Raw genomic sequence first — 12836 nt, forward strand, 5'->3', positions numbered from 1 at the left:
CAAAATCACAATTACAGTTGGAGACTTCAATACCCTTCCTTCAACAACTGATAAAACAACTAGACAGAAAATCAGCAAAGTTGTAAAAGAATTCATGAACACCTTCCACCAATAGGATCTAAGTGACATTTACAGAACATTCCACCCAACAGTAGTAGAATACACATTCTTTTAAAGTGCCCACAGGAAAAAAAATAAAGTGCCCACAGAAAATACATCATTTGGCCATATCCTAGACCATATAACAAACCTCAACAAATGTAAAAGAATTGAAATCAGACACAGTATGTTCTCTGACCACAATGGATGAAACTAGTAATCAAAATAAAAAGGTAACAGGAAAATCCCCAAACACTTAGAAACTAAACAATATACTTCTAAAAAACTCATGGGTCAAAGAAGTCTCAAGGGAAATTTAAAAAATACACTAAACTGAATAAGGGGTATATATACCCTCACCCCTTGACCATATAAGAATGGTCTTTGGGCCTGGAACACTTACTTACCAAGAGACCAAGAACCCACACAGCCTATGTTGGGCTATTGCCTTGTGTGGGAATATTTTTTCCTTACTGCAGACTCAATGTGTGCCATTTTTTTTTCTGCCAAAGTTTGTACATCAATGGCCCTTAGGCATGCCCCTAGCTTTCAGTATTTCAGTCTCCATAGTGGGGGGTGGGGGAGTCCTTCCACTGCAATGAGAGGGTTGTGATTAGTATCTTAGTTCAGTTTAATTTATATTTCCTTGCTAACTAATGGAGTGAAGGATCTTTTCCTATGCTTACTTGCCATTTGGCTAGCTATAAGGAAAGGATGCACTATGGATGCTGATCTTGCTCTGTCTCTTCTCTATTCAAGTAAAGCATTGTTCCATTCAGTGTTTCACTGTGTTGTGTTTTCCTTGGTGACTTTGATACCAAGATGCAGTGGGCAGAAGTGTTTGGAGTCCTCCCCTGGAATTTGATAACCAGTGCACAATACTCTGCTCCATAAACTAAAGCAGTCCTATAAGGAAAATTTATGGCACTAAATGTTTACATGTGAAAAGAGAAAAAGCCTTAAGTCAATAATCTAAACTCTCAAGAAATTAGAAAAGAAGGTGGGGGGGTCTGGCTGGCTCAATTGATGGAGCATGCAATTCTTGATCTTGGGGTTTTAAGTTTGAGCCCCATGTTGGGTGTAGAGATTACTTAAAAATAAAATTTTGGGCAGCCCGGGTGCTCAGTGGTTTAGCGCTGCCTTCAGTCCAAGGCCTGATCCTGGAGACCCGGGATCAAGTCCCATGTTGGGCTCCCTGTGTGGAGCTTGCTTCTCCCTCTCTCTCTCTCTCTCTCTCTCTCTCATAAATAAATAAAATCTTAAAAAAAATAAAATAAAATCTTAAAAAAAAGAAATTAGAAGAATATAATAAACCCAAAACCTGTGGAAAAAAGGACATAAGAAGAGTAGGAGCAAAAATCAATGGAATTGAAAACAACAGAAAAATACAATAAACCAAAGGGCTGGTTTTCCAAAAAAATAAATAAATAAATAAATAAACAAGCCTCTAGTAATATTGACAAAGAAAAAAATTAGAGATACAAATGATTAATATTGGGAATGAAACAGGGGCTATCACTACAGACTCTGCAGATATCAAAAGAATAATAATGGAATACAATAATAAATTTGACAACTTTGATGAAATGGACCAATTCCTCAAAAAGTACAAACTATCACAACTCTTCTAATATCAAATAGTTCATCTGAATGGCCTCACAACTATTATGGAAATCAAATTTGCAATTTGAAAAATAACTCTTTTTTTAAAAAAAGATTTTATTTATTTGAGAGAGAGAGCCAGAGAGAGCACGAGCAGAGGGGGAGGGCAGAGGGAGATGGAGAAGCAGACTCCTTGTTGAGCAGGGAACTCAATGTGGGGCTCGATCCCCGGACCCCAAGATCATGACCCAACCCAAAGGCAGATGCTTAACCACCTGAGCCACCCAGGTGCCCCTAAAGAACAACTCTTGAAATATAAATCTCTAAGCCAAATGGTTTCACTGGAGACTTCCACCAAATTTTCAAGAAGAATTAACACCAATCCCGCACTATCTCTTCCAGAAAATAGAAGAGGGAATTCGTGCTAACTCATTTCCTAAAGCCTGATACCAAAAGTAGAGTACAAAAGTCACATTCTTGATGTGCTAATGTTTTCCCACTGAATTATACATGGTTTGCATAGTAAATTTTGCACATTTTGTCATCACCTGCATTTGAAAATAGGGTGTTTCTTGTTGGGGATGCCTAAGTGGCTCAGTTGGTTGTCTGCCTTTGGCTCAGATCATGATGCCAAGGGTCCTGTGAGTCCTGCATCAGGCTCCCTGCAGAGCAAGGAGCCTGCTTCTCCCTGGGAGCCTGCTTCTCCCTCTGCCTCCCTCTCTCTGTCTCTCAGAATAAATAAAATATTTTTAAAAAGGATGTTTCTTGATGAACTATTCCATTTCTTAACCAAAAAAGTATAAAAAACCCTACAGACCAATATTCTTCATGAGCATAGATGCAAAAATTCTTAACAAATTATTACAAATATAATTTAGCAATATACAAAGGAAATTTTTTAAAAAGGTTTTATTTATTTATTCATGACAGACACAGAGAGAGAGGCAGAGACATAGGCAGGGGGAGAAGCAGGCTCCCCGCAGGGAGCCCAATGCGACACTTGATCCCAGGACCCCAGGATCACCACCTGAGCCAAAGGCAGACACTCAACCACTGAGCCACCCAGGTGGTCCACAAAGGGAATTATATACCATAACCAAGTGGGGCTTATTCCAGGAATGCAAGACTAGTTCAATATTTGAAAATCAGTCAATGCAATCTACCATATTAACAAGCCACAGAAGAAAAAAAAAAATCACATGATCATATTAATTGAGGCAGAAACATGTTTTCACAAAATCCAACAGCCATTCATGATTTAAAAAAAAACTCTTAGAAAACCTGAAATAAAGGTTAAATTTGTCAACTTGATAAAAATAAGATCTACAAAAAAAAAAAAAACCTATAACTAGCATTGGGGTGCCTGGGTGGCTAAGTAGGTCAAGGTCCCAGGGTCCTGGAATTGAGCCCCATGTCGGCTCCCTGCTCAGTGGGGAGCCTGCTTTTCCTTCTTCCCCCTGCTTGTGCTCTCCCTCGCTATCTCTTTCTCTCTTTCTCTCAAATAAATAAATAAATAAAATCTAAAAAACCTACAAAACTATAACTAACATCATACTTAATAATGAGAGACTGAATGTTTGCCTCTTAATATCAGGAACTATACAAGAATGTCAACTACCACTACTCTTATTCAATATAGTAATGAAAATTTTAGCCAGTGCAATAAGGCAAGAAAAAAGAACAAAAGGCATAGAGATTGATTGAAAAGGAAGAAATAAAAACGGATCCTATTTGCAGATAACATGATGGCCCAGATAGAAAATCCCTAGGACCCTACACAAAAACCTCTAGAAGTAATAAGTGACTTCAGCAAGGTTATGGGACACAAGAACAACATGTAAAAATCAGTATTTTTATTTACTACAAATGAACATGATGAAACAAATGCACAATACTTTACATCACTCAGAAAGTAAAATATTTAGGTGTAAATGTAACAGAACATGTATAGGGGTTACATGTGGAAAACTAGAGAATGTTGATAAAAGAAGTAAAAAACATCTAAATATCTAAATAAATGGAAATACTGTATTTATGGTTGGGTAGCCTCACTGCAGTAAAAATATCAATTCTTCACAAGTCAATATATAGGCTTAATAAATTCCTATTAAAATCTCAGTGAGAATTTTTTTGTAAATATAGGCAAAATTAAATTTATATGGAAGGACAAAGGATCTACAATAGCTAAAACAATTCTGACAAAGAATAAAGTGGGAGAAATCAATTTACCTGACTTCAAGGCTTTTTATTTAATTACAGGAATCAAGACAATGTGGTACCAATGAAAGGACAGAAACATAGATCAATGAAACAGAAGAGAGGGCCGAGAAATAGCCCCACACAAATACAGCCAACTAATTTTTTTACAAAGGTGCAAAAACAATTCAATGGATGAAGGAGTCTTTTCAACAAATGGTGCTAGAGTAATTGGATCATTCATAAGGAAAAAAACAAAATAAATTTCAATCTAAATGTCACACTTCACAAAAAATTAACCGGAGGGGCGCCTGGGTGGCTCAGTCAGTTAAGGGTCTGCCTTCAGCTCAGGTCATGATCCCAGGGTCCTGGGATCGAGCCCCACATTGGGCTCCCCACTCAACAGGAAGCCTGCTTCTCCCTCTCCCTCTGCTGCTCCCTCTGCTTGTGCTTTCTCTAATAAATAAATAAAATCTTTAAAAAATTAACCAAAATGGATCACAGATTCAAATGTAAAACTATAAAACTGTTAGAAGACTACAACAGGAGAAAATCATCAGGACCTAGGGCTTAGTAAAAGTTCTGAGATAGGACACCAAAAACATGAGCAATAAAGGAAAAATATACAGATATTTGACTTCAACAGAGTAAAAACTGTAGCTCTGCAAAAGATGCTGTTAGGAGAATGAAATGAAAAGCTACAGGCTGTGAGAAAGTATCTGACAAAGGCTCATAATGATAACATATAAAGAACTCTCAAAAATCAACATCCAAGAAACAAACAATCCAATTAGAAAATGGGCAAAGGACATGAAGAGACATTTCATCAAAGAGGATATACAGAGGGCAAAAAAGTACATAAGAATATGTTCAACACCCACAGACAAGCATATTTTAGAATTTACATGGAAATGCACAGCCCGTAGAATAACTAAAGCAGTCTTAACAAAGAAGAGTAAAGTGGGAGTAAACAAAATAATTTAACTAAGCATTACATGCAGAATATAAAATCCCCAGAAAACATAAACCAAAATTAATCTCCCAAAGTAGATATCTGTTAAGACCAGTAATCAAAGAAAGTAATTACAATTTACCATTTTAAAGATTTTATTTATTTATTTATTTATTTATTTGAGAGAGAGAGTGAGAGAGTAAGCACATAAGTGGGTGGGGGGTAGAGGGGTAGAGAGAAGCAGACTCCCTGCTGAGCAGGAAGCCCAATGTGGGGCTTGATCCCAGGACCCTGAGATCATGACCTGAAAACTGAAGTCAGATGCTCATCCCACTGAGCCACTCAGGCACCCCTGCAATTTACTATTTTAAAAGACCAGTTCTGAATGTAAATTGGTATAGCCACTGTGGAAACAGTATGGATATTACTCCAAAAATGAAAAAATAGAAATACCATATGATCTGGTAATTCCATTACTAGTTGTTGACCCAGATAAAATGAAAACACTAATTAGAAAAGATATATGCACCCCTATGTTTACTACAGCATTATTTATACTAGCCAAGAGATGGAAGCAACCCAAGTGTTCACACATGCATGAATGGACAAATAAAATGGCTGAACTTTAAAGAAAATAATCTCCATGCCATTTTAACATATAAAAAGATAGAAATCGCCTGAATTCCTGTTAAAAACTGGCATAGTTTTAATAGCAACATGTTAAATATAGTATAAAAACAAGAAAACTACAAGTACTTTTTAAAAAAGATTTTATTTATTTATTTGAGAGAGAGCATGAGCAGGGAGGGGAGGGGCAGAGGGAGAAGTAGACTCCCCACCAAGTGGGGAACCCAATGTGGGGCTCGATTCCAGGACCCCAAGATCATATCCTGAGCCGAAGACTGATGCTTAACTGACTGAGCCACCCAAGCGCCCCTAAACAGTTTTCTTATAATGGTAAAACTTCTAATTTTTTTAAGTAGGCTCCACACCCAGCATGGAGCTCAATGTGGGGCTTGAACTCACAACCCTGAGATCAAGACATGAGCTGAGATCATGAGTCAGACACTTAATCAACTGAGACACACAGATGCCCCCTGGCAAAACTTTTAAATAAAATATTACTAACTCAAATTGAACCATGTCTCATAAGAAAAATTCCCCTTGACCAAACTAAATTATCCAAGGAAAGCAAAGTTGGGGCCACATTATATATAATTCATTACAGCAACCAATTAAAGAGTACAACACCATAAGACCATTAATATCAAAAAGCATCTGACACAATTCAGGAGCCATTCCTAATAAAAACACAAATTAAAAGAGCAATATAAAAATATTACAATGACTACCAAAAAACCTACCAGAGAACATTATGCTAAAAACATGTCCAGATCAGAAAACTTAATACCATTAGGGTAGTAATAATCCCCAAAATGATGTTCAGACACAACACAACCCCTATCAAAATCTAAGCTGGCATTTTTACAGAGGGTAACAAGCTGATCTTAAAAATATATGGAAATGCAAAGGACCCTGAATTTCCAAAACATTGAGTAAGAACATGTTGGAGGACACATTTCCCTATTTCAAAACTTACTACAAAGCTACACAAATCAATACAGTGTGGTACTGGCAGAAGGGTACACATACAGATGAATAAAATAGAATTGAGAGTTCAGAAATAAACTTGTACATTTACAGTAAATTTATTTTATTTTATTATTTTTTAAAGATTTATTTTATATATATGAAAGAGAGCACAAGCAGGGGAGGGGCCAAGGGAGAGGGAAAGAAGCAGACTCCCAGCTGAGTGCTGAGATGAAGAGTCTGATGCTTAACTGACTGAGCCACCCAGGCAGCCCTACAGTCAATTGGTTTTAGATAAGCATTCCAATATAATTCCTTGGGGGGAAAAAAGTCAATGATATCAAAAGCACAAGCAAAAAAGAAAAAAATGGATAAATTCAACCTCATCAAAATTAAAAACTTTTGTGCCACAAAGTCAACCACCAAGAAAGTGAAAAGATAACCACAAAATGGGAGAAAATAAATGCAAATCACATATCTGAAAAGGGACTTGTATCCAGAACATATAAAGAGCACTTACAACTCAATAATAAAAAAATCAAATCACTCAATGAACAATAAGCAAAGGATTTGAATTGATATTCCTCCAAAGAAGATACACAAATGGCTAATAAGGACATTGTCAGTGACCTCAGGCTGCTATAACAACAAACAACCACGTACTGGGTGGCTTAAATAACAAACATTTTTTTTCTCACAGTGCTTGAGGCTGGGAAGTCCAAGATCAAAGCACCAGCAGATTTGGTGTCTGGTGACAACCTTCTTCTTGTTTCATAGACAGCCATCTTCTTACTGTGTTCTCACATGGCGTAAAGGGGAAGGGGGCTCTCTAAGGTCTCTTTTCTAAGGGTACTAACCCCCTGCATGAGACCTCCACCCTTGTGACCTAATCATCTCCCAAAGACCTCACCCCTAATACCATCACATTGGGAGTTATGTAAACATATGAATTTGGAAAAGACTACATTCAGTCCATTGCACACATTAAAAGATATTCAATATCAGTAATCATTAGAGAAACAGAAATCAAAACTACAATGAGATACCACTTCATACCCATGACTAGAATAAAAAAAAAAGACAACAAGTGTTGGTGGGGATGTGACTAATTGGAACATTCATACATTCCTGGTGGGATATAAAATGGCACAGCCATTTCGAAAAACAGTGTGGCAGTTCTTCAAAGTGTTAAACATAGGGGTACCATATGATCTAGCAATTCCACTCCCAAGAGAAATGAAAATTTATGTCCACACAAAAATGTGGACACAAATGTTCATAGCATTATTCATAGTATTTAAAAGTGGAAACAATCCGAATGTCCATCAACTGATGAATGGGAAAACAAAATGTGGTATATCCTTACAAAGGAATATTATTCAGTAATAAAAAAGGAAGGAAGTACTGATACATGCCATAGCATGGATGAATCTCGAAAAAATTATGGTAAGTGAGAGAAGAGAGTTACAAAAGACCACATATAGTATGATTCCATTTATCTGAAAAGCTCAGAATAGTTAAATCTACAGAGACACAAAGTGGTTGCCTGCAGCAGCAGGATACAGAATGGGAATGAAGAATGAGTACCATATTTCTTTCTGAATGTTCTAAAATTAGACTGTGGTGGTAACTGCACAACTCTATGAATATACTAAAAACCATTGAATTGCAAGCTTTAAATGTGTAGTTTGGGGATACCTGAGGGTGGCTCAGGGGTTTAGTGCCTGCCTTCAGCCCAGGGTGTGGTCCTGGAGTCCCAGGATCGAGTCCTGCATCAGGCTCCCTGCATGGAGCCTGCTTCACCCTCTGCCTGTGTCTCTGCCTCTCTCTCTCTCTCTCTCTCTCTCTCTGTGTGTGTGTGTTTGCCTCTCATGAATGAATAAATAAAATCTTTTTAAAAAATGTGTAGTTTATGGTAGATGAATTATATCAATAAATCTATTTTTTTAAAAAAAAGATCATGTAGCTAGTAAGTGGCCATGCAGCATTTCAAACCCAGTATCTTGGCAAGAGGAAGGTATTCAGTAGATGTTTGTTGAATGAATGAATGAATGAATGAATGAATGAATATCTTTCACTTTCAAATTAGCAACAAAATAGGGATACCCTGTATCAAGTATCATTCAACATTGTTCCAAAAGTGCTAGTTAATGCAAGAGGAGATGAGGTAATCAGAATAAATATTTGGAAGGAAGAGAGAGTATCATTGTTAATTGGCTGCAATATGATATTCTATCTAGGAAAACGAAGAGACCATAAAAAGCAACTAGAACTCACATGAGAATCTAATCATTGCATTGGATAAGAAATAAAATACAAAAATTGACAGATTTTTTTTTCCTTTGAAAATAGAAAAAATATGCTTTTCACCATGGTGACAAAAACAAATGTAAAATATTGAAGTATGCATTTTTTTTTAAAAAAAGAAGGTGCTGGGGATCCCTGGGTGGCACGGTGGTTTGGCGCCTGCCTTTGGCCCAGGGCGTGATTCTGGAGACCCGGGATCGAATCCCACATCAGGCTCCCAGTGCATGGAGCCTGCTTCTCCCTCTGCCTATGTCTCTGCCTCTCTCTCTCTCTCTTTCTCTCTCTCTCTCTATCATAAATAAATAAAAATTAAAAAAAATTTATAAAAAGAAGGTGCTGGGTCTATAAAAAGAAAACTATAGGGGCACCTGGGTGGCTCAGTCCATTAAGCCTCTGACTCTTGGTTTCAGCTCAAGTCATGATCCCATGAGTCGTGAGATGGAGCCCTGTGTCAGGCTCCATGTTCAATAGGGGGGAATCTGCTTGACATTCTCTCCCTCTGCTCCACCCCCGACTTGCACACACACACACTCTCTCTCAAATAAATAAATCTTTTTAAAAAGGAGAAAACTATAAAATATATTATTTTAATGGTTGTTTTGAAACAAGATGGTTTTAACATTCATATGAAATAATTAATGCTAAAGAATACTAAAGAAAACAACCAAAAAAGAAAGATAGAAAAAGAACAGTGAAGGGGCTAGCACTATTTGATATTAAAAGTATTTCTAAAAGTCAATACACTTTTTTGAAACGCAATATATACATATATTAGAAGGAAAAATAGAGCTCAGAAATAGAGCAACTTACATTTGGAAATCTATATGATAAAAGTGGCATTAGGTTGAGTTAGAAAAGTGGGTTCATTTAATGATTGATGCTTGCAAATTTTCTATTCAAATGGAAAATACACACTTCAGTCTCATCTCACACCACACACCAGAGTAAATTCCAGGTGGACTGAAATTTAATCTTAAAAATTAAAACATTAAAAATGTTAAATTTAAGGTATATATTGCTTTAAGCACTAAGTGGGGAGAACTCACTAGGCAAGATAAGATACTCAGAACCTTAAAAGGAAAAAGACAGATATCTCTAATCAGATGATTATTTTCTCTAATTATATGTGAAGACATCTTTCAAAACTTAAGTTATAAAGAGAGATAAAGGGAAAAAATCACAATAAATGACAGAAGGTTAATATTCACAAATTAGAAACACAAACCACCTAAAGGAAAAAAAGAGCAAAGGATATGAAAAATTTTTAAAACATATGAGAAGATATTCAACCACTAGTTGCCAGGAAAATGCACATCAAAGTAAAACAAGATACTATATACCAAAGTAAAAACAGATATCATTCTGTTTGTCCCTCAGAATGGCGAAAATTTAAAAAGCAGCAATATTCAGTGTGGGAGGGGATATTAAAGTCTTTTATTTTTTTCTATTCTTTAAAGATTGTATTTATTTGTTTGAGATAGAGTGAGAGCACAAGCGGGGGAGAGGAGCAGAGGGAGAAAGCGGGAGAAGCAGATTCCCCCACCAGTGTGGAGCCCAAGTGGGGGATTTGACCCCAGGACCCGGAGATCACCACCCCAGCCCAAGTCAAATGCTGAACCCACTGAGCCACCCAGGCACCCCAGAGTGAGCCCCTTTATATGGTGCTGGTGGGGAATACCAATTTCACAAAAGTTTTGGAAAATAATTTAAAGTTCAAATACATACCATCCACTTCAAGGAACATCCATTTCTGCACCTAATAATCACTCAGATGACAGTCTCTGAGTGTAGTTTAGCAATCAGTAATAAAAATGTCAACTTTTTGGGAAATCAGAATCTCATATCTAAACAACTATGGAGTCAGAGAGAAAGCCACAGCAGAAATTAGAAAACATGTTACACATCAAAATTTGTTACATGGAGCTAAAGTGTTCTCAGAGAAACATTCAGAAACTTAATGCTTATAAAAGAAAAATGATTGAATATTAATGAGAAAAGTATTCAACTTAGCAATTTTAAAATAAGAATAACCCAAAGAAGAGAAATAATGAAATCAAGGGGAGAAATGAATGACGCAGAAAACAAAGATACGGGAAGCCCAACAAAGTCAAAGTAGGGTTTTGAAACAATCCCATCTCAGTTTAAGACCACCCATCACTGACTCTGTGAGGCCGCCTGTCTGATTCCACTGGCCCCTCCATCGCTACTCTCCAATAAATGCAAAACTGACACCACAGAAATCTTGACTATCCACTCAATAAACCCCATGACACGCGTCATAGACCGTGCAATACTCACCCCACGGTTCGTTCATTGATTCTTCAATACTCACCCCACAAACTCTCCACCATTCACTCCACAGCCCACCCATTACTCCCTAAACACCCTCACCAGTTCACTCGCTGAACTCCAATCATTTATCTTGCAGGCCCCCTATCACTTACCCCACTAACCCTCTATGATTCAGCTCACAGACCGTCATCATTTATCCCACAGGTCCAATCACTTACCGCGCAGACCCCATCAACGACCTCTGAGAATCCTCACCGCTCTCCCCATAGACTCTTCATTGCTCACCCTAGAGAACCCCTAGAACCTCACTCATCGCACAGACTACCCATTTTATTCCCCCCCCCCCCGCCCCATCACTCACCCCACAACTCTGCCACTCACTGCACGCTCCTCCTACTTGGGGATCTCTGAGAAGCCTCATCACTCACCCTACAAGGTACCATCATTGAGTGCGAAATCCATGTCATCACACCCCTAGAATCATATCAGTGCTTTACTGGCCCAACTATGCCGCCTGTTAAACTCAGTCCAGGAACCCTAAGTGTTGAAACTACGTGGGAGGGACTCTTCCGTGTCTGGACCTCACCGCGCACATGCTCAGTGTCTGCCGGCCGCCCGCAGTCCCACAGGGTGCATTCGCGCGGGGTTGGCGCGTGTGCGTGGCGGAGGAGAGGCGGGCTTTCAAATGTTCTTTGGTGACTTTGTCAGGCAACTAACATGGCTGTCCCCTCGGGAGTGTCTCTACGGGAGCCGCCATCTTGGAAGGGTGGGCATTTCGGCCGGGACCCGCGCACGCTGCCCCTGCGGCATTTCCCGGGAGCCGAGCCGGCAGGAGCGCGGGCTGTGCCGCCGGCACTTCTCCCGCGCGGGGCTCATTCTCCGCGGCGCCCGCCCTTCCCGGCGCTCAGGGGCCCCGCCCTCGGGCCGCATCCCCAGGGGGCCGCGGCTTTCTCGCGCGCCGCTAGGCTCCCCCTCCGAGTCCCGCCGCTCCGGTCCCCGCTGGGAAGCCTCCTGCAAGCGGCGGGCCCGGAGACTGGCCCGCCCCGCTCCCTCCCCGGCCTCCTTCTAGGGGAAAGGGAACGGCTTCTGACAGGCGCGGGTGGCTCGCGGCGGCGGCGGGGCTCGGGGCGCCGCGACGTGCCCACCTGCCGGCGCCTCTGTCCCCGTGTCTGCCGAGGGCATCGCCGGGCTCCTCGACTGTCACTGGCCCTGGGTGGTTGCCGCGGGGCGGGGGGGGGGCGGGGGGGGGGGGAAATAGTACGTGTCAGATTTAGGCCAGGAAGCGGAAGTCGCCCGCAGCGAGAGTTTAACCACTCGGGGCGCGGGGCGCTGAGGTGATTTAGCGCCAGGGACCAAGTATCTGTGGAGCGACTCGTTGGGGGGCCTGTGATGTCAGTGGAGGGGCACTTCACCCAATTTTTAAAAAATCCAGTAGTCCGCCTTCCTGGTTTCCTTCTAAAAGCATTAAGGCTAAAGTTCCAGAGATCCAGGTTTTGATTGATTTCCATTAGTGTTTGGTTTCAAGTGCTAATTTGTCACTTTTTCCCCTTTTGCCCCATGAATGTTTTAGAAGTCCGTTGTCCAACTTGGCAAAACTTCTCCGAGACTCACTGGACAAAGGAATGGGTACTTTATTCAGGCTGCTGCGACAGGGAGAAAGGCCCAGCCCAGAGTTTTCTGGAGCACGAAGTGCTCTATAAGGGAGAGGGGTTTTATATATATATATTGGAGTTCAATTTGCCAACGTATAGCATAACACCCAGTGCTCATCCCGTCAAGTGCCCCCCTCAGTGCCCGT

General features: G+C 40.1%; 1 protein-coding gene across 11 annotated transcripts in view; it reads right to left on the reverse strand.

Moving 5' to 3' along the window:
- The window catches only part of ZNF41 (zinc finger protein 41), a 45051-nt gene extending 32777 nt beyond the window's left edge, over positions 1-12274 (reverse strand). For 3 of the 11 annotated variants that reach the window (XM_025468890.3, XM_025468886.3, XM_025468887.3), the window contains exon 1: positions 11467-11905. In XM_025468890.3, coding sequence (XP_025324675.1) covers positions 11467-11505 — 39 coding nt within the window. In that variant the 5' untranslated portion in view covers positions 11506-11905. Of the gene's footprint in view, positions 1-11256; positions 11360-11399; positions 11907-12183 lie in introns of those variants that run through there. The other 8 variants (XM_025468889.3, XM_025468883.3, XM_025468884.3 and 5 more) reach the window with 6 other exon arrangements.
- Positions 12275-12836: the final 562 nt, after the last annotated feature.

The sequence above is a fragment of the Canis lupus genome, chromosome X (genome assembly GCF_003254725.2).
Source record: "Canis lupus dingo isolate Sandy chromosome X, ASM325472v2, whole genome shotgun sequence".
NCBI lineage: Eukaryota > Metazoa > Chordata > Mammalia > Carnivora > Canidae > Canis > Canis lupus.